The sequence below is a fragment of the Saccopteryx leptura genome, chromosome 8 (assembly GCF_036850995.1).
Source record: "Saccopteryx leptura isolate mSacLep1 chromosome 8, mSacLep1_pri_phased_curated, whole genome shotgun sequence".
NCBI lineage: Eukaryota > Metazoa > Chordata > Mammalia > Chiroptera > Emballonuridae > Saccopteryx > Saccopteryx leptura.
The window spans coordinates 49,138,735-49,166,196 of NC_089510.1; the positions used below are offsets into that span (position 1 = coordinate 49,138,735).

Here is a 27,462-nt window from a genome sequence, read left to right on the forward strand (position 1 = left end):
ACAACACACTAACTGATGGAGCTAATTGGCCTGAGCCTAAATTAATTCTTTATTTTTAGTGAATTTAACTTTAACTTTTTCTTTATGTGAGAAAATAGCTTTTAGGTTAGCTGCATTTAGATATTGTCACCATATTTTTTCCCAGAACTTGACATATTCTAATTTATTCTAGTGTTAGCCAAGATGGGCAGAGACTATTAAAGAACCTCTAGTCTTCCCTCCTTTTTAATTATTTTCCTAGGAGAGAAGAATTAATTCCCTTAGTCTCCATTGAGTTTCTTTCATTTATTTAACAAATTGTTATTAAATATCTTTTCTTGGCCCAGAGCTTTGAATGCTTTTATAAAAGACTTTTGATGAGTATTAACTGTGGACACTGATTCAGCTTCTGTTACTCCTGCCTGGGACACAGATTTTAGACTTTTGTTTCTAGTGTTACATTCTTGCTGCAGTGAATGGCCATCAGGAAATTCATTCAGTTCAGTAGCTTCCCTGAGAATGAAACTAGAACTGGTTTACTATTCTGCATTTGGATCATTCAGAACAATATTGAGGTAGTCACGGAGCTATGTTTTATTTTAGCCATCAGAAAACTTATGACAAAGAGAAAGAATGTAGAAGGGAAGTTACAGAGAAGAAATATCATCAAGGACTATTCTGATTATGGATCACAGGTCTACGGACCTCTGTCTCGCCTTGGTCGTTTCCCAGACAACAACTCAGAGGACTTTGTAGTAAAAAACCACTATCTCAACACCTATGAAGGTAGGCAATTTACATAATTACTAGTTCAGTATGAGTGTTATCTCAGAAATATAAATTATATATAAATATATATATGATATGAGCAATACTTTACATCTTTTTTACTAGTGAATAGGATTATCTATGGCATTACTCAAATCATAACAAAATACACCACAGTCAAATTAGCTAACAAACAAATGTAAGATTGCCTAGTTTAATAGTGGTGGGAAAAAAGAAAATATAGATTAAATATATAATACATAGGGATTTGGATTAAAAGCTAAAAATAACAAATAAAAATACTTGCAAAAAAATACTTGCAAGAATTAGTAATTAATACATTTAATATTGTTAATAATATGGGTTGATACAAATTAATAAAAACGACTAAGACCCAAATATATAAATGGATACACTGTATAACAGTTTATCAAGGAGTAAAGTCAATTAGCTACTAAATATTTAAACATGTTTAATGTTACTAATAATCAAAGTTCTGAGCAAAAATAAAGTAGAAAAAGCTTTTATACCAGGTTTATGAAGCAAACAAGGAAGTCGGTCCTTTAAGAGGAAATGCCGGAAAACTAGTAGGCAACGGAATGGATAACCTGGGAGAAGTAGTCCCATGGAGAGGACTACTTCTGTTATAAAGGTCAAGAGAGGCCTTTATTTAATATATTTAAATTTCAGTTGATAACTTGAAGCCTCAAATGGCCAAGATCAAGAGTTGATGATCACAATATTGAATGTGTATCTCTGCCTGATCATCTCCAAAGCAGAATATGATAAATTGATGTGCATCCACTTTAGAATGGTGGTGCCATGTGGCATGTGGTCACTAATTTTCTGCTGATTACTGTGGAGGAATTAATTTTTTGTATGCAGTGTTTTCATTTTAGAATGCATTTCTCACTTTTTTAGTATTAGTTACCGAGAACACGAGTTTATACAGAAATTTGTTTTATCATTTGGGGATGATTCAATTATATGAGATAAACCTTATCAATAATTCTAAATGAGACAACTTGTCAAACAGCTACTGAAATGAACAACATGCTTTCAAAACGCTAAATTTAAGCACCAGCTGTTAAAACTTGTACTTCCTTCCCATAGGATTAACCGCTCTTGAGTCGTGTCTCCCAGATTTTGTGACACAACCCCGAGTCAGACCTCCCAAGCCTAAAGTCACTACCACCGAATTTGGTTATCCAAAGAGGGCGGCAAGGTTGGATGATGAGTTGGCAGAAGTTCACAAGGTATACTTCTTATCTGGAAAACAAGATGCTTCGAGAAGGATTTTTGCAGAGAAATACTCTACTCCAGAAATTGCTCTTTGTCTAGGGCAGGGGTCGGGAACCTTTTTGGCTGAGAAAGCCATAAACGCCACATATTTTAAAATGTAATTCCGTGAGAGCCATACAACGACCCGTGTACGTTATGCATTACCCAATAAAAATTTGGTGTTGTCCCGGAGGACAGTGTGATTGGCTCCAGCCACCCGCAACCATGAACATGAGTGGTAGGAAATGAATGGATTGTAATACATGAGAATGTTTTATATTTTTAACATTTTTTTTTTTTACTAAAGATTTGTCTGCAAGCCAGATGCAGCCATCAAAAGAGCCACATCTGGCTCGCGAGCCGTAGGTTCCCAACCCCTGGTCTAGGGCAACAAGGTTCAGTAGTTCTCAGCACATAACCATTCATTCCTTCTCCTTTCTAGACTCTTCTGGAGGGTGCCAGTGCTGTGCTGAACCAGTGTGTTTCCCCCCTCATTTTACACTTGATCTTAGCCAAAAGTTCGGAGAGTGATCACCTCATTTTAAACTGTAAGAAAACCTCTTGGACGTTGTTCTTTCCATTTGCAGAAGCCATGTTACTCTCTAAAAGTGGTTCTGACTTTGAAGGTGTATAAATTTGACACTACATTGAGGTGTAGCAGGTTCCTAGGGTTAGGAATTACTGTTGGTTTTAATGATATAATAGGCCTCATTTTCTCCCTTTTAGATTTGTTACCAGGGCATCATGAAGAAGGGAAGTCATGCTCAACTCTACTCTCATCCAGTTTAAAACTTAACTAATTGAGAAAGTTTGATGGTCATCCCCATGAATCAACTGCACAGCATTCACCAGCTGGGCTTTCTAGTTTGTTAACTGGATGATAGGTGTACGGATGTGGATACATTAGAATTTGTGGTTTATGATGGTGGTGCTCAACCTTTATTATGCACCAGGCTATCTTGCACCTGGGGGCCTCATTAAAACACATGTTGCTGGGTCCAACCCCCGAGGTTTCTGATTCAGTAGGTTTGCTGTGTGGCCAGATTGTTGGCAGTTTTTTTTTTACAAGTTTTCAGGTGATGCTGATGCCACAGGAGCCACACTTTGAGACTCCCTAGCTTATGACATATTGTCATCACTGGTCAATGCATGTTTGTTTGTTCAGTTGGTTTTAGTAACAATAAGAATCAATGGGCCCTGGCCGGTTGGCTCAGTGGTAGAGCGTCGGCCTGGCGTGCAGAAGTCCCGGGTTCGATTCCCGGCCAGGGCACACAGGAGAAGCGCCCATTGCTTCTCCACCCCTCCCCCTCTCCTTCCTCTCTGTCTCTCTCTTCCCCTCCCGCAGCCAAGGCTCCATTGGAGCAAAGATGGCCCGGGCGCTGGGGATGGCTCCTTGGCCTCTGCCCCAGGCGCTAGAGTGGCTCTGATCGCGACATAGCGACGCCCCGGAGGGGCAGAGCATCGCCCCCTGGTGGCGTGCCGGGTGGATCCTGGTCGGGCGCATGCGGGAGTCTGTCTGACTGTCTCTCCCCGTTTCCAGCTTCAGAAAAATACAAAAAAAAAAAGAATCAGTGGGAACCCAAACTCAAGATATAAATTAGGACCTTGCCAGTCATTTACATATATCTATGTGGTTCTTTCTTACCTTGTCCTCTATTAACGTATTCTGTACTCTGTTCATTTTTCTCTCACTTTCTGTAAGATCTTTTTTTTGTTTTTGTAAATACTCCTTATTAGAGTATGGAAGTTCCCTTCTATTCTTAATTTACTGAAGCTTTAAATCATGTGTTTATGTTGAATTTTATCAAATGTTTTCTCTGTGTTATTGAGGTAATTTTGTACTTCTTTCTTTTTAAACTTATTATTGCACTTGGAGCAGTTATAGTTTTATGGGTTGCTTTGTTTTGTTTTTACAAATTATAATTTATCCTTGCTTACCTGGGACAAACCTAACTTCATCATGGTGTATTTTATTTTTAATATATTGTTGAATTTGATTTACTAATATGTTGTTCAGAATTTTAATGAGTGAAGCGACCTTATTTTTCTTTCTCATTTTGACTATATGTGGCATTGGTGACAGAATTTTGCGAGTCTTCCAAAATGAACTGGGAGTGTTTCTCCTTTTCTACTTTTGAAAAGAGTAAATAATTTTGAGATTACCTATTTCTTCAGTTTGGTTGACTAGTCATATAAAGTTATATCTGAGACAGATGTTTTATTTGTGGAAAATTTTTAACTACTTCAATTTCCTTAACTTACAGAACTTTTCTGCATTGTTTTTAGTAAATTAGATTTTCTTTAAACATTCCATTTCACCTTAATTTTTCTTTTTTCTTTTTTCTTTTTTAAAAATTTTTTTATTTATTTATTCATTTTTTAGAGAGGAGAGGGAGAGAGAGAGAGAGGAGAGACAGAGAGAGAGAAGGGGGGAGGAGCAGGAAGCATCAACTCCCATATGTGCCTTGACCAGGCAAGCCCAGGGTTTTGAACCAGCGACCTCAGCATTTCCAGGTCGACGCTTTATCCACTGCGCCACCACAGGTCAGGCCTTAATTTTTCAAATGTTTTGGAATATGGTTGTCAATAGTATTTTATGATCCTTTTCATTTTTATTTTATTTTATTTATTTTATTTATAATGTATATTTTATTTATACATGCCCACTCATTTTCATTCATTGTATTATTTATTTGTGTTTTAATTATTTTTCCTCAACCAATTTTACTAGTGGCTCGTTTATTTTCTTGGTATTGTTTTTCCAAGCAATGCAATTTTTGACTTTGTTGATTGTTTATTATATATATTTTTTCAATTGCATCAAATTTGCAATTGAAAGATTTATCATATCTTTCTCTTTTCTCTGGGCTTGTTTTCTAGTTCTTTTCCTAATTTAAAGTAGACATGTAGCTCATTAATTTTCAGGGACTTAGCAGTTTCATATAAGTATATATGTATTTATATAAGTATTTAAGGCTAAAATTTCCTTTAAAACACTGCCTGGTGCAGTTCATTAGTTTTGAGATATAGTATTTGTTATTTTTATTAACCTCTAATTTTTTAAAACATCCATTATGGTTTTTGAACCTGTAAGTATTGAACAGAGTGTTTTTAAATTTTCAAATATGCAGGAATTTTAACTCATTTTCTACTTAACTTTTAACTCACTTCCTCCATGGCCAGGGAACCTAGTGAAGTGACATTGCTGTCATTCATTTCACTGATCCATATGCTATAATCATCCAATACATTTTTACTATTAATACTTTACCAGTTATCTTTTTAAATCAATTAAAAGTAAGAAAGAAGATTTTGTTTTACTTGTATTCATTTTTTTCACCTCTCTTTCTATCTTTGTACACTAGATCCAAGTTGCTGACCTGTGTGACCTTTCTCTTGCCTGCAGAACTTGTTTCACCATTTATTGTGGGGCATTTTTGTTGCAATGAACTCCTTTAGTTTTTGCTTGTCTCAGGAACTCTTTATTTCTCCTTTACTTTTTTTTTTTTTTTTTTTGTATTTTTCTGAAGCTGGAAACGGGGAGAGACAGTCAGACAGACTCCCGCATGCGCCCGACCGGGATCCACCCGGCTCGCCCACCAGGGGCTATGCTCCGCCCACCAGGGGGCGATGCTCTGCCCCTCCGGGGCGTCACTCTGCGGCGACCAGAGCCACTCTAGCGCCTGGGGCAGAGGCCAAGGAGCCATCCCCAGCGCCCGGGCCATCTTTGCTCCAATGGAGCCTTGGCTGCGGGAGGGGAAGAGAGAGACAGAGAGGAAGGAGGGGGTGGGAGTGGAGAAGCAAATGGGCGCTTCTCCTATGTGCCCTGGCCGGGAATCGAACCGGGTCCCCCGCACGCCAGGCCAACGTTCTACTGCTGAGCCAACCGGCCAGGGCCTCCTTTACTTTTTTTGAGATATAATTTACATACCATAAAATTCACCCTTTTAAAGTATTTAATTTATTTGTTTTTAATATACTCACAAGATTGTTCAAATATCACCACTATTCCAGAACATTGTCATCATCCCCATAAGAAACCCTGTGCCCATTAGCTGTCATTCCCAATTATACTCTTCCCTCTAGCCCCTGGCAATCACTAATCGACTTTCTTTTTATAGATTTGCCTATTCTTATTTTTTTTTTTTTTTTGCTACACCTTAGTTGTTCATTGATTGCTTTCTCATTTTCTCATATGTGCCTTGACCGTGGGGCTACAGCAGACCGAGTGACCCCTTGCTCGAGCCAGCGACTTTGAGTCCAAGCTGGTGAGCTTTTTTTTTTTTTTTTTTTGCTCAAACCAGATGAGCCCGCGCTCAAGCTGGCAACGTCAGGGTCTCAAACCTGGGTCCTTCCACATCCCAGTCTGACGCTCTATCCACTGCGCCACCGCCTGGTCAGGCTAGATTTGCCTATTCTTGGCATTACATGTAAATAGAATCATATATATATTGTATGGCCTTTTGTGTCTGGCTTCTTTCACTTAGCATGATGTCTTTAAAGTTCATCCATGTTCTAGCACAGGTGTGGCCAACAGTTTTTGACCCCGGGCCAGATTAGAAAGAAAACTTTTTTCACGGGCTGGATGAAATATTAAAATTAAAAAATGTACAAAAATGATTCGTTTAAGTAAACAAAATTTTATTATGTAATTTGTTTATGAATAAATATAAGTAAATGAAAAAAATTTTAATATACAATATTATTTTAATAAAAATATAATTACATACCTAGTAAATATTCAAACTGTATCACAATCAATTGAAACAGTATTTAATTAATAGAATGAGCTTGAAGGGGTTATATCACAAATAAAACAATTATTTTGTTTTACAAACAGCGTGGACACGTTTTCAGTTATCAACTGCAGCTATTGTCTATGCTACAATGCCACTTGAGTCAGCACACTTGACCACAGAAATAACAAATTGTTTGACCTTGGGTGCGCACTGGCAAATTCCACCTAAAAGAATGTGGGTTTCACATCGCTACTAAATGTCAAACAGTTCATATTGAGTACAGACGAGTACAAAAGTTGTAAATCTTTATAATGGAATTTTTTTTAAAAAATAAAGAAGTATCACGAATCCATTCGACCAGTTATTGGAAGTTAACCCTAGATTAGTCACACATGAAATTCTTTTACGCATATCACTATCTTCTTAAATATCTCGAATTCCAACAATCAAGGACGCTTCCGCTTCTGAGTAGCTGAGATCTTAAAGCAGTGAAGAATATTAAAAATTTAATCACAGGCTGCATAAACTCATTACGCGGGCCAGAGCCAGCCCGTGGGCCATACGTTGGCCATGCCTGTTGTAGCATGTCTCCGTATTTTATTACTTTTTATGGCTGCATAATATTCCATTGCATGCATAATACCACATTTTGTTTATCTACTCATCAGCTGATGAAAACTTGAGTTGTTCTGTACTTTTTTGTCTGTTATAAATAATACTGCCATGCACTTTCATGTACACACTTTTTTGTGTGTGGACATACGTTTTTCAGTTCTCTTGGGTATGTGCCTAGGAGGGGAATTGCTAGTCACATGGTAATTCTACATTTTACTTCTTGAGAAACTGCCAGACTGTGTCAAAAGTAGCTACATTATTTTACATTCCTACCAGCAATGTGTAATGGTTCCAATTTCTCCACCTCTTTGCCATCACTTGTTATCATTTATCGTTTTTATTACTGCCATCCAGAATGTGTGAGGTGGTATATGACTGTGGTTTTGATTTGCATTTCTAATTATGAGTGAGTTTTAGCATCTTTTTATGTTTATATGCCTATTGGTCATTTGTATATCTTTTGTGTGTTTATGTGGATATTCAGATCTTTTGCTCATTTTTAAATTAGGTTGTCATTTTATTTTATTTTATTTTTAGCAAGGGGGGGGGCAGACAGGCTGGAAGAGAGAGAGATGACAAACATCAATTCTTCATTGCAGCATCTTAGTTGTTCATTGATTGCTTTCTCACATGTGCCTTGACCAGGGGGACTCCAGCAGAGTGAGTGACCCCTTGTTCAAGCCAAGGACCTTGAGCTCAAGCCAGCGACCATGGGGTCATGTCTATGATCCCACGCTCAACCCAGCGACCCTGCGCTCAAGCTGGATGAGCCAGCACTCAAGCTGGCGATCTTGGGGTTTCGAACCTCAGTCCTCAGCATCCCAGTCCAATACTCTTATCCACTGTGCCACCATCTGGACAGGCTAGACATTATTTTTAATGTGTATTTTTGAGTTGTAAGAGATCTATATATATTGTGGGGACTAAACTCTTATCAGATATATAATTTGAAAATTATCCTACTATCCTGTGGGATGTCTTTTTACTTTCTTGATAGTATCTTTTGAAGCAAAAGTTTTTAATTTTGATCTTTTCACTTTTGAATAATGATTTTAATAAATGTAGAATTTGTGGTAGGTGGTTTTTTCTTTCAACACTGTAAAGATTTCACTCCATTCTCATCTTGCCTGCATGATTTGTTACTACAAGTTTGCTGTAATTCTTATCTTTGTTCCTCAATTGGCTAAGGCATGGTTTTCAAAAAAATTTTTATTGTCTTTGGTTTCATTTAATTTAAATATTATATGCCTGAGGTAGACTTTAGTTTGCTTGGTTGTTTTTTTTTTTTTCATTTTTCAGTATGTGTCTTGCTTGGTTTTCTCTAAGCTTTCTGGATCTGTGTTTCAGTGTTTGTCATTAATTTTCTGCCATTATTACTCTAGATATTTCTTCTGCTCCATTCTTTCTTTTTGGTATTCCAGTTACACAGATCACACTTTTCAATATTGTCTCACAGTTCTCACATGTTTTATTCTGTTTTTGGTTCTTTTTCTCTTTGCTTTCCAGCTTGGTAAGTTTTTATTGCTCTGTCTTCAAGTTCCCTGATTCTTTTCTTGTCTGTGTAAAATCTACTAATGAATACATGAAGGTATTCTTCATTTCTTGCACTGTGTTTTGAGTTCTAGGATATCTTTTTGACTCTTTTTTAGTTTCTTTCTCTGTTTACTTTACTCATCTGTTCTTACATGATATCTGCCTTTTCCATAATGCTCTTAAAATATTATTTATATTTACTTTAAATTTCTGTCTGATTCCATGTCATATCTGAATGTAGATCTGGTGATAGCTTGTCTCTTCAGACTGTTTTTCTTGTCTTTAAGATTTTTTTTTGATAGCCTGACATCTTCTATCAGGTAGTAGGAACTGAAGTAAATAGCTGTAGAATGAGATTTATATTAATCTGGCTAGGAGTTAGGCTGTGTTTAATGTTTGTTGTAGCTAATGGTATTAGAGCATTCATATTCTTTTATTGTCTTTGTTTTTATCTCCCTTTTGGCTTTGTGATGAGATTATATGGAGTCTATCAGTTTTAAATATTGGTTTGGATTGAAGAAGGTTACTAAATATCAGGTTTATGTCCAGGCAGTGTATCTTCTTAGAAACTGGTGTTTCTAGTTTCATATCTTTCCAGAGATATTTTATATAAGCAAATATATGTTATTGTATGTATAAATATATTGACATATGTGCATATGTGTGTATATATTTATAAATACATATAAACAAATAGGTATTTAAAAAAATTTTTATACAAATATTAGTATATAATACACATTGTTCTGGGTTTTTTTAACTTAATATATCTTGGTGATCATTCCATATCAGTCTTACCAGGAAAGTTTTCTTATTATTTTTTGTGTGATATATCATTATATAAAGGTACCATAATATATTTAACCAGTCCTCTTTTGATGGATGTCTTTGTTGTTCCCAACTTTTTAGTATTAAAAACAATGCTACAAAGAGTAATCTTGTTTGCATATAATTTGATACATGTGTAAACATATCTAGAATAAAATTCCTAGACATGGAATTGCTGGCCCACAATCTATGTGCATTTATAATTTTAATGAATATTACCAACTTTTCTTACAGAATTGTGTGAGAGTGCCTGTTTTCACACATCCGTACCAACATAATCTGTTATGAATCATTAGTTTTAAAATAGTTTCATATGATATTGCTCAGGGTATTTCACTCATGAGACGCTCGAGTTTAGAATTATTAATTACTTTTAGACAGCTGCTGCTTTCTATTGATTCATTAGTTGTGGTTATCATAGAGTTATTTTATATTCGTTGTCAGTTTTAGTTTGAAGAAACTCAGAGGCTCTGTTACAACCACAGTAATTTCATATGGTTCCAAACTTTACTTATTTTGGGCGTATTTTATTAATTTTAAATCTTGGCTTAGAGCTTGGTGTTTTATCACTTACCTATTCTTTGTGGAAAAAAATAATTTAAAAAAATATTATATGATGTAAAAATAACTGATGTATGATTTTAAAATCATAGACATCAGAATTTTTTATACTTTTCAGTTAAAGTCTTCCCCTACATTTGAAAATGGAAGCAATGAATAAAACCTTTTGTTACATATAATTTTGGCAGGACTTTTGGTGATCAAAAGTAAAAAAAAAAAAAATCAATGTATGTAGAAACAGAAACACACTCTTTCCTAAGGAAACAAGTTCATTTTCAAACATCTTGATGTACAGGCCTTCCAGGCGAAAAGTGAAGCTGTCTCTTCACTTTGAGACAGCTGCCGTGTCATGCTCCTCAGTCCCCCATAATAAGAAAACATACCAAACATTTCAGTCATTTACTGCTCTGGAATGTAGTCTATTGTCCAGGCAGTCATTTAAAACAGCAAATTAGCTAATGAGGAAGAAGAGCAGTTGAGGGTTTTTCTTGCACAGACACATCATAGAACCTTTAAAAAAAAGTTCAGCCCTGGCCGGTTGGCTCAGCGGTAGAGCGTCGGCCTAGCGTGCGGAGGACCCGGGTTCGATTCCCGGCCAGGGCACACAGGAGAAGCGCCCATTTGCTTCTCCACCCCTCTGCCGCACTTTCCTCTCTGTCTCTCTCTTCCCCTCCCGCAGCCAAGGCTCCATTGGAGCAAAGATGGCCCGGGCGCTGGGGATGGCTCTGTGGCCTCTGCCCCAGGCGCTAGAGTGGCTCTGGTCGCAATATGGCGACGCCCAGGATGGGCAGAGCATCGCCCCCTGGTGGGCAGAGCGTCGCCCCTGGTGGGCGTGCCGGGTGGATCCCGGTCGGGCGCATGCGGGAGTCTGTCTGACTGTCTCTCCCCGTTTCCAGCTTCAGAAAAATGAAAAAAAAAAAAAAAAAAAAAAAAAAAAAAGTTCAAATCCCCCAAATCTTTGATTACAATGGATACACCTAGAATACATGCCAGGTTTATTCAGTGGTTACCTAATTCGTAGGAGTATCACAGTATCCCTTGTGAGAGACAAGCACCCTGGATTGGACTTTCTCAGACTGTCCTAGCGTAGCCATAGAAAAGATTGTTCCTGGCTGATATTCAGATCTTCAGTCTGGATTTGGTAGTGGAAGAAAATATACAGGGAAATCACAGTACTTGGTGTTATTTCAGGCACTGTTGGATAAGAAGAACAAGGTTCCTGAACCAAAGAAACCTCTGCTCTTCCTTCAAAAGAAGCCAATACCTCAGCCTCGGCTTCCAACTCCAACCTTGGAAATGGGTTCCAATGTAAGTTTGAAACTTCTCTATTTAAAATGTTAAATTCAACATTGTTCTCCATTTATTCTTGGGGATAGTTTGGGTTAAAAACCTAATTTAATGATGTTAATTTATGTTGCCTTTATTCTTATATATTTTCAAACATTAAATACACAATTACAAAAACAAGCAAAATGAACTGAAATGAAATCTAAACCCAGTCCTTTTCTTTTTTATTTTTTTTGTATTCTTCCAAAGTTAGATATGGGGAGGCAGTCAGACAGAGTCCCATATGCGCCCAATTGGGATCCACCTGGCATGCCCACCAGGGGTGATGCTGTGCCCGTCTGGGGCATTGCTCCATTGCCACCGGAGCCATTCTAGTACCTGAGGCGGAGGCCATGGAGCCATCCTCAGTGCCCAGGCCAACTTTGCTCCAGTGGAGCCTTGGCTGTGGGAGGGGAAGAGAGAGACAGAGAGGAAGGAGAGGGGGAGGGGTGGAGAAGCAGATGCGTGCTTCTCCTGTATGCCCTGGCCGGGAATCAAACCCGGGACTTCCACACGCCGGTCCGACACTACCACTGAGCCAACTGGCCAGGGCCTAAACCCAATCCTTTTCAAGAATAAAAACACAAAGAACAAAAAAAATTTTCCCAAGAAAAATAGGCATCAGAAGGTAATCTTCATGTATGTCAAATAAAAAAAATTGAATGGGGATCAGGTACTATATCTATCCTCTCACATGGGGAGGTGGCTGATGCAGAGGCAGATTAAGGTTGGTTGAGGCCCCAGTCACAAAAGAAAATACTGGGTTCCTTAAAAAAAAGAGAGAGGCAGGGAAAATAAAAATACATGTTAACCATATTTTTAAATAAATAAAAATATTATGTACTATTAATGTTAAAATTGCACATATGAACCAAAGTAGGTGTCATTAGAAAAAGCTGTGAGGGTGGGGTTTTGTGGGGCCCTTCAGAAGTCGGGGCCCAGGGCACGCACCTGGTGCGCCCTCCTTTAAATCTGCCACTGGGTTGATGACAGCTGGGGTCAGAGAGGAACGAAATATTAGCAAGTTATCAAGACCGGCCGGCTTCTGAGATAGGACTGGGTCAAAGAGCTTCCCCTGACCAGGGCCATGTCTCACCTTCATAGATCCCCAACTCAGTTTGAGCCAGGTACCAGAGCTGGTTAAGGTTTAAAGTACTGACCCAGACTAAACAACCCACAGTAAACTGCTAGAGATGCCAAAATGTACATTTATTAATTTATGGAGAGAAATATGACTGCCTGGTGGATCAGGATATTCCTCGGTGGTAGGTCAGCTCATTATCTCCCCATAGAAAGCAATTCTCACAAGAAGCCAAATTGTATTCAAGAGGTTGTGCTCTGCCAGAGGGAGGGGAGTTGACAGGAGACCTCAACAGCACCTCTGATGGCTCAGCTCTGTGGAGGGACTGGAAGCTCCTACTCACCGGCTACTATGTGTTTCTGGACAGCACCCCCTTTTTAGTCTGTGCCGACCACTGCCTGCAGTCAGTTAACACATTGTCTATCCCATGTGTTAATACCACTGATTTTACTGTTACTTTCTTTTCATTCAGAGGTGCCCTAATTAGATTTGCACACTGTTCTTTCTGCTTTTGACACATAGTTATTTATGGTGATTTTTGTAAATAGCTACTCTTGTCCACTATATTCTGATTTTACCATTTTTGCCAAATTCTGAGAAGCACCTCCTTCTAGACCAGGGTAGTCAACCTTTTTATACCGACCACTCACTTTTATATCTCTGTTAGTAGTAAAATTTTCTAACCGCCCACCGGTTCCACAGTAATGGTGATTTATAAAGTAGGGAAGTAACTTTACTTTATAAAATTTATAAAGCAGAGTTACAGCAAGTTAAAGCATATAATAATAATTACTTACCAAGTACTTTATGTTGGATTTTCACTAAGTTTGGCAGAAGAAATCTTTATAAAACAACTTACTATAGTTAAATCTATCTTTTTATTTATACTTTGGTTGCTCCGCTACCGCCCACCATGAAAGCTGGAGTGCCCACTAGTGGGTGGTAGGAACCAGGTTGACCACCACTGGTCTAGACTCTGAAATAGGCTAGCTATATTCTTTGTCAGCTCATGATCAAACATGAAAAAAACTACTGTAAATGAGATGTTATCAATGATACTTTTCCTGCTTCAAGAATGATTTTGCTGGGAAGGAGTATAGAAATGTGAAAGTGGCTTAAATTATAACAAATTCAGTGGAGGATGAATTTGTTCATAATACTATGATGAAAAACTAGTAATGGATTTTAATAATACAGTAAGTAAGATTTAAAATACTATATGTTAAGAAGGTAGGGACCTTTTTTTTTATTTCTTTTTAAATCCTTCTGGCATCTAGGACAGTCTCTTTTGCTTGATATAATTCTTCAAAAACACATTAGATGCTGGCTGCTGTTCTCAAGCTTCTTGGTTTTCCCTTTGTTCTTTTAGGAAGAAGAAGATAAAGAAATGGCTGTTATCTTCCTTCAAAAGTTACTCCGGGGTAGAGTCATTCAGAACATGGTGCGTAGGATCCAGTCACTGGCTCTGTGCATCTCCTTTGAAAATAGGTTTATAGAAGCATATGTGCTTGGTTCTTTGGGGTGAATTCACCTTGCTGTCCTCAGGAACTGTATTCTTGAATTACCTACCCATTCCTTTCTGCTGCCATCCATTTTCCAGATGGCTGACACAGTGCCAAGGGGAGAAATGACCTGTCTGTTATTTGCTATAGTTGTAATCAAGACAGTGGAAACTAATGTCTTCCTTGAAATTGCTGAGTTCAGCAATTTTTTTTGCCTGAATTTTGACCATTAAAACATCAACAACCAAATGGATTCCCTAACTTTCCACAAAGTCATAATATAATTAGTTGAGCTTGCACAGAGCTGGCAAAACCTGAATAATAAGTGAAATAGCTAAATAAGTACAGGTTGGAACCCTTACTAATGCCCACATTATACATTCTTTGCTCTACACATATAATCTCATTTTTTTTTTCTATTGATTACCCTAGGCAAGTAATGTGAGTCTGAGAGAATGTTAACTGCCAGCAAGTTCGACTCTGGCCTTCCTGACTGTGAAGCCTCAGTCAGATTATTTGTTCTGCCAGAGCAAACACTCAATTTAAAAAGTGGGCTGAAAGAAAGCCCCAGCTAAAATGGTTTTTTTCTCCCCAGTTTTAACTCTTAAGAGACTCAGTGATGAAGAGTAGTCCGGGGAAGCTGGGTGAGCATTTTGTGTTCCACATTATTCTGTACCGTCTTTGCTATTTCCCCAGAAGCAATGCCACAGTTCAGACAGCGCATCAGGGCAGGTCTATTGGAAAAGAAGGTGTAGCCATGAAATATACCACCCTCAGATTTCCCAAGGAAGGAGGAGCACAGGAAATGAGGGGAAGCTCAAGTCTCTTAATGTGACCCTGTAGATGTCACCTTGCCTTTGAAAGGCATTTGAAGAGATTGGGTAGACAACTAACTGATAACCAGGCTCCTCTGCCTGAGCAGCTGATGGAGTGGAAAAAAGGGCTGCTCCCGCTCTGGAACGCGCCTGCTCCCGGGTCCCAAAAGGCAGAGCAGAGCCCCCTCTCCATAAGTCACTGCCTGCAAGTCCTCGTGCCTGACACAGAGGACACCGATTTGCAAGTCTCTCTTTGATTTGATTCGATTTGATCTGATTTGACACAGATGTTTGAAGGGAAAGAAAAGCGACTAGAGTTGATCCAGGAATTGCGCACCACCCACGCTCTGCAAGAGGATGACAGGCTGGTGAAGGAGGCCGAGAGGCAGGAGACCCTGGCCTTGAAGCGGCACAGGAAACTGCATGAGGACAAGGTCCTTTCCTTTTCTTTCTTGTTCCGTCTTGTTCCGTTTTCTCCCCTGATTTTTATTATCGCATGAGCAACATTTGAATAATAGAAAGTGAAGTGATGAAAAACGAGCATCCCCCACAATCCCGTCACTCTATCACAGTCAGTGCTCTTAAACAATGCTGCTACAGACCATACTGGAATGAGGTGTGCCCTCACGGAATTAAGTGTGGCCTTATAGTCTTTATTGGAAAAAAAGAAAAAGACTGAAAGAAAAAAGAAACCTACATTTTAAAAGGTTTTTCCCTTTCAGTTTTTCTTAAATATTTGGTTACTGTACTATATTTCAGTTAGTGGGAGCTTAGCAAAATGAATAATAATAAAAATAAGAAAAGGAGAAATGAGACTTATTTTTAAATATCAACACTTTTTTTGTGAGTTTTGGTGCTGCACATAGCTCATGCTGGTTAAACAGAATGTTAAATATGTTAATATCGCATGATATCTTTGACCTTCATCATGACCTCTGCACTCTGTCCACCTAACAACACCTGGGAATAGTAATAACAGCTCTAACCCAACAACTGTAAATGTTTTCCTCTTCTCTCTGGTGTTTGTCTCTATATATATAGTTTTTAATGTTGTTGTCCACAGTGTAGATATACTTTTCTACCTCTACCCCTTATCTGTTAATCAATGTCAGAAAGAATTCATTTGTACTGTGTTTGGTGTGATAAGAAAGTTCACTTACAGTAAGGTTAATTAATACAACCTCCTTCAGTAACACGCGGAAGTGTGCTGAGAGGTACTGGGAACAAATGGTAAGCAGCTTGGAATGCACACAACTCTGTTGCTTTTCCATGATAGCAGGACTGGATGGCCACTGAGTGTGGGGGAGTTCGTGTGGGGAAGGGAGGAAGAAAGCCACAGTCTATGAGACCCACAGAGGGACCAGAGAAAGAAGAGGAGAATGTGGACACTGGAGTCTCTGACTCTGAAGTCCAGGAGACCTGGAAATGATGGAGACAGAGCTGCACTCTCTGTTCAGATACAAAACAAATGCCCTGGAAGCGTCAGGTCCCAGGACCTGGATGGGAAAAGGCCCTCTTTGGTCCTTCGAGGTTTCTTACTATAGACTTTGGCAGATACATCTAAACCAATGCAGGCTTTTCAACTCATTGATCCCATTTAGTGGACACATACATACGAGACTGAGAGCATGTCAGTTAAGAGCTAAGGGAGGAGTTAAGAGGAATAGCTCTCACTAAGGCAGGGACTCACCCTGCTTACCTTCAGCTACACCACACACACCAGTGACATGCAGGGGCCAGATGGAGTGGGCACCTCACGGACCCCCACAGCAGTGCTGATCTTCTTTTCTTCTTCTCTTATGATTTCTTTGAAAAACAATCCAGAAAATGCACAGCTCCCAATTTTGCAGTGCATTACACGATATGACTGCAACAGAATCACCTTGCTAAGTATATTTTTACTTAATCTTTAAATTAAAATGTACTACCTGAGTGACCCACTTTTCTTGCTGAGGGAGAAGGCTAGACATGAATGGGCAGCCCTCTCAGGATTTTAAAGGCTGCATCTGTTCCCCTCTACCCTCCAAGTTAAGAAGCTATGATCCCTGGAGATGAGGAGAAAATCTGTTTGTCATCTCTGGGCTGAATGGCCACTGTCTATAAATGTTAGGAGTAGTGAGACTTTTATTCCGCCTCCCCCTAATATGTAAGTAAAGTTGGACTTTGTGGTTGAAAGGTAGGTGTGGGCTGGCGATGAGTAAAGATGAGGATGAGTGTGTTGGTACTAACAACTGCACTTGGGTGACAGTCTCACCCAGTAGCCATGCCACCTTTGAGACCAGTGCAGATTTCTGCCCTTCAGGTACAAACCAGAGGGGAACTGAACACAGGCAGAACTGTCAATATTAAGGAAACATGGGATTAAGAGGAGAGCTCTTTTCCCTAATAGGTGAGAATGGGAGAGAGAACAGGTGGGAGTGGCAAAGGATGCAATCTTTTAAATGCCTTTGTTCTCTATGTGTCAAAGCCAGGGGAGAACAATCCAGAATAGATACTGTGGCTTATTTCTGGGCAAGTACTCCAGTCCTTTATTTTACCGTAAAGATCATATAGACATGCATTTTTCCTGTTCTAGTTTAAAGATAGTCATTAGAGACAACTATCTTTGTTATGTGAAAATTATGTATGTTATGTCAAGATCTTAAAATTCCCCAAATTTGTGTTATAGGACAAAGCCATGAAAAATTAAAAGGTATTATGAGTGAATTTCTAGGAAATTCTATTTTACTAAAATCCATTGTTATCTTTTAATAAAAGCCCTGACATTTCCCTTCATGTCTAGGAAGACATATAGCACTTCCCATTCTGGATAAAGCTGGAATAAAAAAAATTCTGTGTGGACACTAACCTAATTCTTTGCAAAATCCTCTTTATATTTTGAGGATGTAAGTGACTGAGCAATCTCCTTTCTCAGGTCTAAGTTTGTACCACAGTGTTCCTAGTAAGAACACTTAGAATGGGGCCAGTCTAGAAATAACATTCCTAATAAAAACTAAGCGCATTCTGAATATAAAATGATTGTCAAGAGCTCTGGGTAGGGAGCGTGGCTAAGCGGAACACCAAGTTGATGCTTTGTCTCCCCCCACCCCCTCCGTCTTTCCCTGCCAAAGAAAAAAGTTCTGGGTGACCCAGCATCCTTATGAATCACGATTCTTAGTGGAATGTGTATCCTTAAAGTTATATTATTTTTAAGGTGTCACTAGTTGAAAACCATTTGGCTGGACTGGAAGGAAAGGCGCTGGCAGACATGTTCGACTTCCTGTCCAAAGAGCTGGTGCGACTCCAGGAGGAGAGGAGAATCCACGCCTTCGCCATGCTGGCCGAGCGGCAGCGGCGCATGCGCGAGGCCGAGGAGAGCGGCCGGCGCCAGGTGGAACTGAGGCGCCTGCGGGAGGAAGAGGAGATATTCAAGCAGGCAAGTGAGGGCGTTGGGACCTCTGTGAGCCATTTGTAAGGAGCCGAGTCAAACCAAAGGAACTCATGACATGAAATGGCATTTGTTTTGTGGTTTTAGTTTGTATTCAGCAAATACATATTGAGTTCCTACTGTGTGCCAGGCACTGTGCAAAGGCACTGTGGATACTTTAAAGGGGGGTTGGGGTGAAAGGGGAGGTGTTGTCCCTTCTCTCTTGGAGTGTAAATATTATATAACATGCAAGTAGCATTTTAAAATATAGTAAGTTTCATGAAGGAAACAAACGGGGCCCAGTGACGCATTTTAAACAGGTTGTTCTGCTTGCTGTGTGGAGAACAGGTGGGCAGGAGGACAGAGGGGGAACCAGGAGACCAGGGAGGAAGGTGCTGGCGTTTAGGCCAGAGCAGGAAACAGGAGAAGTCAGGTATGACGTCCAGCTTCCCGCTTACGCAACGGAAGGTGGTGGCACGGTTCTCTGAGATGGGAAAGCTGAGAGTGGAATAGCTTTAAGGGCAGCAGTAGAATCAGGAATGTGATTTCTATTAAGTTTAAAACATCTTAGTGGAGGTGTCATTTCAGCAGACGGTAGCCAAGATGGAATTCAGAAGAGAGGGAGTTAGAGTACCAGGCTGCTAAATTAGAATTCTGACCAAAACACGATGGATGTGAAATTCCAAAATGAACAAAATGCAAATTCAGAGGAAATTCGAGGATCCAGTCTATCTCAAAGTACATTTACCCTCATTGAGAATATAAAAGGTCAAGTATTGAAACTGGAGGGGATCTCTGAGGAAGATTTCCTTAAAGGGAGCTTGTACTGTCACTAATAACCTTCTCAAAACTCACCCAGAGGTTGGGGGGTTACTTTTTTTCCTGAGTTGAGATGTCTGACCCCCAAGAGTGGAGAGGAGGAAGCCGGGCCAACTGGCTGCTTGGGAGGTGGGCACAGAAAAGGCTGCGTGGGTGGTCAACACACCCACAATACGTCCAGGCTAGGACTGTATGAGAGTTCCTTGTGGACCAGATGTGGGCCCTGTGGGAAAGAAAGAGCCAGCCTGGAACTTTAAAAAATTCCTGTCCAAGAGGGATGTCTGAATTGTATATGTGGACACTTTAGCTTCTTAGTTTAAAAAAAAAAAAGCCACGTTAATTTGAGGTCTTCTTATTTGATCTGAGATGTTAAGGATATACCTGACTGCCATGGAATTAGAATTGATCCATGAATAGCATTTGTTGCATGTGTGTGTTTTTAATTTAAAAAATTGATTAAAATTTAAATAGATTGCACTCCCTCTGAACAGTTTAAGAAGTTTGGGGTTACATATTGTCAAGTTCAGCTTTTTAACTGTATTATTTACAATGTGTAATGGCCTTTAATAATAATTCCTATTCTAGCTTCCTACTATCCTAACACATTTAACTTCAGAAAGAGTTACTGAGATTTAGAAATTATCAGCAAACCAAACATACCATTCCCTACCTAATATCACTAAGGAAAAACCAGCCGGGACAGGAAGAACCAGCTAGGAGTGAGAATAAAAAAGAAAGGGACAGAGGAACACTGTGCTCAAAAACACAAAAAGGAAGAAGCCAGAAAAGGCTTCTAGGAAGGGATCTTCCAAATGGGGATGACCTGACCCCGGAAATGTCAGCCATGTCTAGGAAGGGCAAGAAAGGGTTAGGATGGCCCTTCTTCCCGATTTAAGAATCATTTATGCAAAGAATATATCCACCTATTGACCCCACATTCAAATACCATTTATCATTTAAATCTCAATCTCCCTTTATATAAACCTCTTAAAGATAAAATATACTTGTGCATAAATATGGCAAAACATGGAATGCGTACATTAAGTCCATTTTCTGAAAAAATAACAAATATTGAGAGATAACAGAAAGTCATAAACTCATATTTAAACACATACACACTTTCACATGCAAATACACAAAGAAATATTCACAAATAAACCCAGTGCACACAGTATTAACAAAGACATGGAGGAGCACACATAAACACACATGTAGCTACCTATATGTTTCTAATTAACTCATACACATGCAAGCACAATGTGTCTAGAAACTTACACATTTATAAAGACATACAGAAACATACAAGTACAAATATTGATACAGGTAGAGCACATTAAACTTCCTTAACTCTGAACTACTATATTATAAGACTGAGCTGTCTGATTGTTTCATACACATAGGTGCAACTTGATTCTCAAATAAGACTAGTCTCCCTAGATCAGGCATACTGTACATCCCCTGGGGCCTTCCATAGCACCAGCATAGATCCCTGTGCATAATAAACATCGAGCAAATGCATTTTGATTGCTTGGTTGATTGGTTGACACTGAATTAAACTGGCCATTTGGTCTTTCCCAGGAGGAAGGCATAGATATTCGAGGTTATGGATTTGGTGTTTTACAGCTATGTAGATACAGAGTAAACGTTACGTACTCAAGAGTCCTGCTGCAATGCTAGTCAAGAAACAGGTGCTGAGTTGTCACCGAGTCACAAGCGTTATCTCAGATACACAGAATTATTCAGGCATGAAGTAAAAAGGTACCCTTCCCCCCGGGAAAGTCAAAATCTTATTAAGATAGAATGTACACAAAACTAAGTATGCTGCATTGATACTTTCTGTGTATCTACCTGTAAAATGGGAAAAACTAAACTATCACTATGATTGCATGCTTAGGGAGCAAAATTATTTATATAAAGAAAAGGAAGTGTTTGTGGTAAAATCGTGAGAACACAGGGGCTCTGTTTAGGAAGAACACACAGTGGTCTGCTAGTATACTGGCAGTGGCCACAGGAGTGCTGGCTTTACTCTAGTTCATTACACTGTACATTTATGCATTCTGCACTCTTCTAAATGTGTATTCTATATTTCACAATTTCAAGAAAGCTAAAAGATAAGCAGTACAGGACTGATAGGATAGTTCAGAAAATTCATCAAAGATCTAGGATCTCTCTAGCTTTCTGCTTTTCTCTCTTTAAGGCATGGCCCTCATGGCAGTTTAAAATGACCTCTGGTGTTCCAGCACGGTGTCTCCATGAAATGAGAAATGAAGAAGTAAAAAAAATAAAGCTAGGTCTTACTTTTTAAGAATGCTTTCTGAAAGGTGCCCAGATCACTTATGCCGGTATTCCCTTGGCTAGAACTAGAGGTGCTAAGAAGTGTAGTCTCTTCTAGGGATCTGTTGGCTCGGCCAACATCCAGGGATTCAATTTCTAAGAGGAAGGAGAGAAAGGACATTGGGAAATACCTTAGTCTCTACCACAGTTAGGTAGTTTGATGCAGACATACTGTTAGTAAGAACAAAGCCAGGGAGGGTTATAAACTCTGAAGCCCATGACCTTTCTGCAGTGTTGTAATGTCCACCCCTAAGGGAAATTCAGAATTCTGAAATGGGTTAGCTGGGTAGGGGCTGCCCGGAATGGGCAGGCAGGTGGATTAGAAACAGACTGTTTACATAGCACAGAAAAAGTACAGAAAAGGAATGTGCTAAAAAAAATTTTGACCAATGTTTGTGCGTTTTTCTTGGCTTGTTTACATTATTAGTATTCCTATTCTCAGTAACTGGGGGCCCTTTGGGTTTCTGCAGGTGGTTAAAGTTCACCAGAGTACTGTAACTTCCTATCTAGAGGACATAATACTGAACGCCGAAGAGAAGACGGCAGAGGAACAAGCCAGGGAAGAAATTGAGAAGATGGCTAAGGAGATCAATGACATCGCTTTTGAAATGGAAAGCCGGTTTGTACCAAGAGAATTGATGGCAGGCTAGCTAGCCTCCTTTCTCTTATTTATGTGTATTTTTTCAGGAGCTTCAGAATTCACCACTAAGGAGGCACAGATATGTAACTCATGCTTCGGTGCCCATTGTTTTACTAGCAGAATGCTTTAGAAGCTAACATGCCTATACCTTTGAATGGAAGGAGCGTTGAGAATAGAATTTTCAGTTATCCTTGGCAGTCTGGATCACCTTTATAGTACTCACTTTTAGAATACCTCACAGCATGAAAGCAGTGTGAATTAGTCCATGCAGCATCACTTGGGCTCACCCAGTGTATAAGCGGTATCTCTAACATTCCCTTCCTGGAAGGCAGGCTAGATGGAGGACGGGGCAAATCTGAATTCCTCGTGGAGTTAACTAAGGTCACCAGAAATGTGATATTTCAGATCACTTAGTCAGGGGGAAGAAGACGATAATGAGATTTGAGCAGGGAAGTTCCCCACATAGGTCCGAAGGATTTAAGTATAAACTGGCAGTTCAAGTAAAGCCACAGAGGAAATGGTTTAATTTGTTTATTTTTTTAGTCGAACTCAGCTTCAGTCAGAGGAGATTGTGGCGGAGTTGGTTTATAGTTTCTTGATCCCAGAGGCTGAAAAGAACTTCGTCAAAGAAAAAGGTAAGCCTGTGTAAATGCTTCAACTTATGCCTTTTTTTAAAAAAAAAAAAAGATGAACTGTTTTCAATACACTGGAGATTTAAAACTGAGCAGAGATGTACGGGGAGATTTGTGATGGAGAAACACTGGCCTTTCTTATTGCAGAGTCCGATTCTCTTCAGCCATCTGATTCTAGAACATAATCTCATCTAGTGCCGATGGGGTGCCGTTCTAATAAGCCTGACAGAGCATCAAAATCCAAACCTTTAAGAGGAAGTCCCCAAGTTCCCATAAGAGGTGTATTTTGTGATTTGATTCTTTAAAAAATATAAAGGAAATGTTGAGAATATGCAGGAGTTTCAAACGACAGCAGCCTTCTGGAGGCAGGGCGTGTGCAGAGGGGGCCCGAAAAGCTGGGGTGCCTGACGGGCTGAGCCTCTGCTGCTGCTCCAGCTGCGTCACCAACACCGCGGGTCTCTGCCGGGACTGCATCCGAGTATCAGGACCCTCCTACACCCTTTGTCAAAGTGGCATGCTTCTGAAGATTGATGCCTTCAGACAACAGAAAAGGGGGGGAAAAGTGTCTTTTTAAAATGGGTTTGTTTGTTTGTTTTGAGCTTTTAGACTATTGGTGACAGACCTGATTTCCAGAGGGAAGGATACAACCAGAAGATCAATATTTAAGTGAAATAAATCTCAGTAGGTTTCAGAGTTATGCTGGGGAGTTCTGGGCAGGTTTAAGAGAAGTGTAGTATTTTAGATCATTCAATCCGGGAGAAAGGAACGACAGAGTTCTGCTGCATGTGACGAGAACAAAGAAATCTCTTACTTTCACACTAGTACATGACTGCTCTGTAATTTTAAAGCCTGTACCTTCTAGTGATAAGCATTCAGTTTGTTCCCAGTGTGTTTTCCTGTAATTAGCCGTGCTGCAGTCAGTAGATTTAACACACATCGTGCTGTTGAAAGTAAATTCCTAGCAGTACGATGCTGGAAATAAGGTGTGTGAATTTTACATTTTGATAGATATACCAAAGTGCCCCCTAGAAAACATTGTTCTCCTTCATACTCCGAACAACAGTGCATGACAGTGCCTATACCAACAAAATTTAATTTTCAGACAATATAATGAATATTTCTGAGTCCCCTCACATTACAAAAGGGATCTTGTGTTACCTAGATCCTTAAGAAAAATAGGCCACTCCTTTCTACTTCTCCTAGGTCCCAAGTGAGGTCAGCCTGAATCAGATCAGTTCTACCTGAGGGAATCAAAAGAGGGGGGAAAGTAATGTCTTTGATAGTTACTCGTTTGTGACCCCTGCACCCAGCTTCTCCTGGCTCTGAGGGCAGGGAGCTGGAGAGGGGGACTGGAGCTGAAGGAATCCCGTGGGTCTTGTTTGTGGGCAAGCTGGACAAGCCCTTAGCCTCTTCCCTCTGCATGCATTCCAGAGCAAGAAAGCCCTGTGGACAGGGAGCACACACTAGGACCTTTGTTTCTCTTTTCAACTAAGTGAACCATATGCATTAAATGTACTCTATATGCCAATTTAATGTAATATTACACACAGACTATTTTGAGACCTTTTTTTTTAAGCCGAGGGATGGGAAAGACCTGGTATATTGATGTAAAATAACAGTAACTACCAAATTTTATAATAAATTCATCTTAAGTTCTAGACAATGTGCTAAGCCAGTGGTAGTCAACCTGGTCCCTACCGCCCACTAGTGGGTGTTCCAGCTTTCATGGTGGGCGGTAGTGGAGCAACCAGAGTATAAATAAAAAGATAGATTTAACTATAGTAAGTTGTTTTATAAAGATTTCTTCTGCCAAACTTAGCAAAAATCCGACATAAAATACTTGGTAATTATTATTATATGCTTTAACTTGCTGTAACTCTGCTTTATAAATTTTATAAAGTTACTTCTCTACTTTATAAATCACCATTACTGTGGAACCGGTGGGCGGTTAGAAAATTTTACTACTAACAGAGATACAAAAGTGGGCGGTAGGTATAAAAAGGTTGACTACCCCTGTATTAAGCATTTAAAAAGTGCCTTATCTCAATTTCTTTCAAAAACTATAGGTGTGTTCTCATTTTTCAGTTAAGAAAATTAGTGCTTAGAGACATTATACGACTTACAGATTTGAACCATGGTCTGTATGGTTCCAAAGTCCCCAAACTTTCAACCACACTACTGTGAAGTGCAGTGAGGTGATGTGTAAGTAACCCTGTGTAAACTAGCTGATACCTGAATAGCATAGAACCCACAGTAAGTACTCTTACTGCCTTTCGCTAGCTGTGTGACTTCAGGCAAATCATCTAATCTCTCTGTGTCTCACTTTCCTCATCTGAAAATGGGGATGGGTATACAACATATAACGTAGCCAACAGCTCAAATGCTATAGAAATGTTTACCCGAAACCTATGTACTCTTATTGGTCAATGTCACCCCATTAAATTTACTTTTCTAAATAAAGTTTAAAATAATAAAATAAAATATAAAGCCATAGTAATAAAGAAAAGAAAACTCTCCTTTAGGGTTGTGAGGTGGTCTAAATGATTATGCCAGCTGCTAAAAACAGTGCCTTGCACAAAGTACGGATAAATGCTAACATCATCATCATCATGATTACTCCTTTCTAAGGGGCATGGGGTGCTTGATGTACTTAGTTTTGGTAGTAAACATTCCTAGAGTATGGAGCACGGACCACCTCCTAAAGCCATGAGTACCCTTCACGTTAGGAACTAAGGCTCCAAGGGAAGTATAAGGTCCTATCGTTCAGTTGTAAGTCGTTTATGATCTTTGTATCGCAAAATTTGCATTACAGTGCAAAATGACCATTTCTGTCACTACTGTCTTGACAACCTTTGGGGACGACTTAGCTCAGGCTTTCAGAGTAAAGTTCTTCTGTTGCTTTGGCACAGTGAGGAACGCACAGCGGAAGCACATTCTCGCCGCCCACCAGCTCATCCACGGGCACACCGAGAGTTTGCTCAGAGAGAACTTTGCTGAGCAGGAGCAAGATGGGGTCTCAAACACTGGCAAGCCACTTGAGGAAGAAACTCAAAGTAAGAAAGACAGCTAAGGTGAGTTTGATGCTTAATCTGGATGGGAGTAGAGAGAGGAGAAAAATATGTAGCTTTGAGCTTTATTCTAACAATCATCATGTGAAAAGATTGTCCGTTGTTTATGAAACTGAAGCACTCCCATTTACATTGGCACTTTTTATCTAGGATACAGAATCTACTATTGAAATTATTATAGAATATAGTTGATATTATAGCAGTTCTTTTAGTGCATGATTGTACTCCATTGCAAAAAAAAGCTGTGAAATGTGTCAGTGTTCAAAACCCAAAAAACAACAGCTTGTTTTCACAGAAGCACCCTGTTGGGCAAACAAGTGTGTTAGGCTCGCTCGCTTGCACTTTGCCTGATTGGTGCATGAGCACAGGGCAGCACCTCCTGTGTACAGTCTATGTAAGGCTGCAGGTGCTTGCCCTCAGGGCAGCTTACTGTAGATTGAGGATTGCCTGCCGCCATTGGGAGGGGCCGTTTGTTTCTCTTGTTCACCGGAGAAGGGATTTTATTCCCCCGGGCCTTTTTTGCTTGTGAGTTTTGAGAGAGAGAGGGAGAAGCGGTTTTTCCTACCTGCTTGCTCGTCTGCTGTTGCAAGACTCTAATAAATGGAATGACCCACCATCGTCCAGCTCCACCATTCCTTTACCATCTGCCCAAATCAGTGTGAACCTGCATGGCTACGGCCACCAGCCTTACATCTGGCATAGTCAGCAGGATTCAGATCAGATCGGTATGGATCCGCCAACACCCTGGAAGGATGGGGTAGAGGAGTGGTTGTTGCTGTCCAGTGTATGGTACCCCATCGCTCTCCTTTTGGGGACCATAGCTGGGTGCTCTTTACAACCCTGCAAGAGGCTACCCAAGGTCAAGAGCTCCAGGATGAATTGCAGACTGAACGGCAGCAATGGCATGAGCTGCAACGATCACTGGAGAAAGAGCTGCAGGTCCGAGAACCGCAGGTCAGGCTATCGTCTGAGAACCAGCAATGGCTTGAACTGGAGTGAGCGCTGGAGAAGGAGGCCTTCCGGGTTTGAGAACGGCAGTGTGAGATGCAGGCTGAGCACCAAGGGCACCTGGAACTGGAATGGTCCCTGGAAAAGGAATTAGGGGTTCACGAGTTGCAGTTTGCCCTGGCAGCAGAACGCTGGCCATGACAGCTGTGGGAGAAACAACTGCAGTTTCAAGAGCTCAAGTCTCAGCCTCAGTCCAAGAGCCGGTAGCCGCAGGAGCTGAAATGGCCGCCAAAGATGGAGCAGCATCTGTGCCAGCAGAGTGGCTCTGAGCCAGTGGAAGCAGACATTTCTCACTCTTCTGAGGAGAAGGAGGCTCAGGCTGAAGCTGCCATCACAGACTCAGAGCCTGGCCAGTGGTTGTCCAGAAGGTAAAAACCCAACAGCAAAGAGTCCCTCAGGGGCAGCCCCAACCCCTTTCACAGGTAATGCAGCAGTCTGTGGTCTGGCCATACACCCAGGCAGAGCTGATGGAGTTGGGGGCACAATTTAGGCAGAAACCCACTGAGCCCTTGGTACTCTGGTTGCTG

At 40.1% G+C, this 27,462-nt stretch overlaps 1 protein-coding gene across 2 annotated transcripts in view; it reads left to right on the top strand.

Annotated features, from left to right (window-relative positions):
- The window catches only part of CFAP91 (cilia and flagella associated protein 91), a 72,470-nt gene that overhangs the window by 32,859 nt on the left and 12,149 nt on the right, over window positions 1-27,462 (top strand). For both annotated transcript variants that reach the window (XM_066347727.1, XM_066347728.1), the window contains exons 9-17: window positions 583-765; window positions 1,861-2,003; window positions 11,496-11,612; window positions 14,081-14,152; window positions 15,316-15,462; window positions 18,222-18,443; window positions 22,058-22,206; window positions 22,771-22,862; window positions 25,769-25,930. In XM_066347727.1, coding sequence (XP_066203824.1) covers window positions 583-765; window positions 1,861-2,003; window positions 11,496-11,612; window positions 14,081-14,152; window positions 15,316-15,462; window positions 18,222-18,443; window positions 22,058-22,206; window positions 22,771-22,862; window positions 25,769-25,929 — 1,286 coding nt within the window. In that variant the 3' untranslated portion in view covers window position 25,930. The remainder of the gene's footprint in view (window positions 1-582; window positions 766-1,860; window positions 2,004-11,495; window positions 11,613-14,080; window positions 14,153-15,315; window positions 15,463-18,221; window positions 18,444-22,057; window positions 22,207-22,770; window positions 22,863-25,768; window positions 25,931-27,462) is intronic.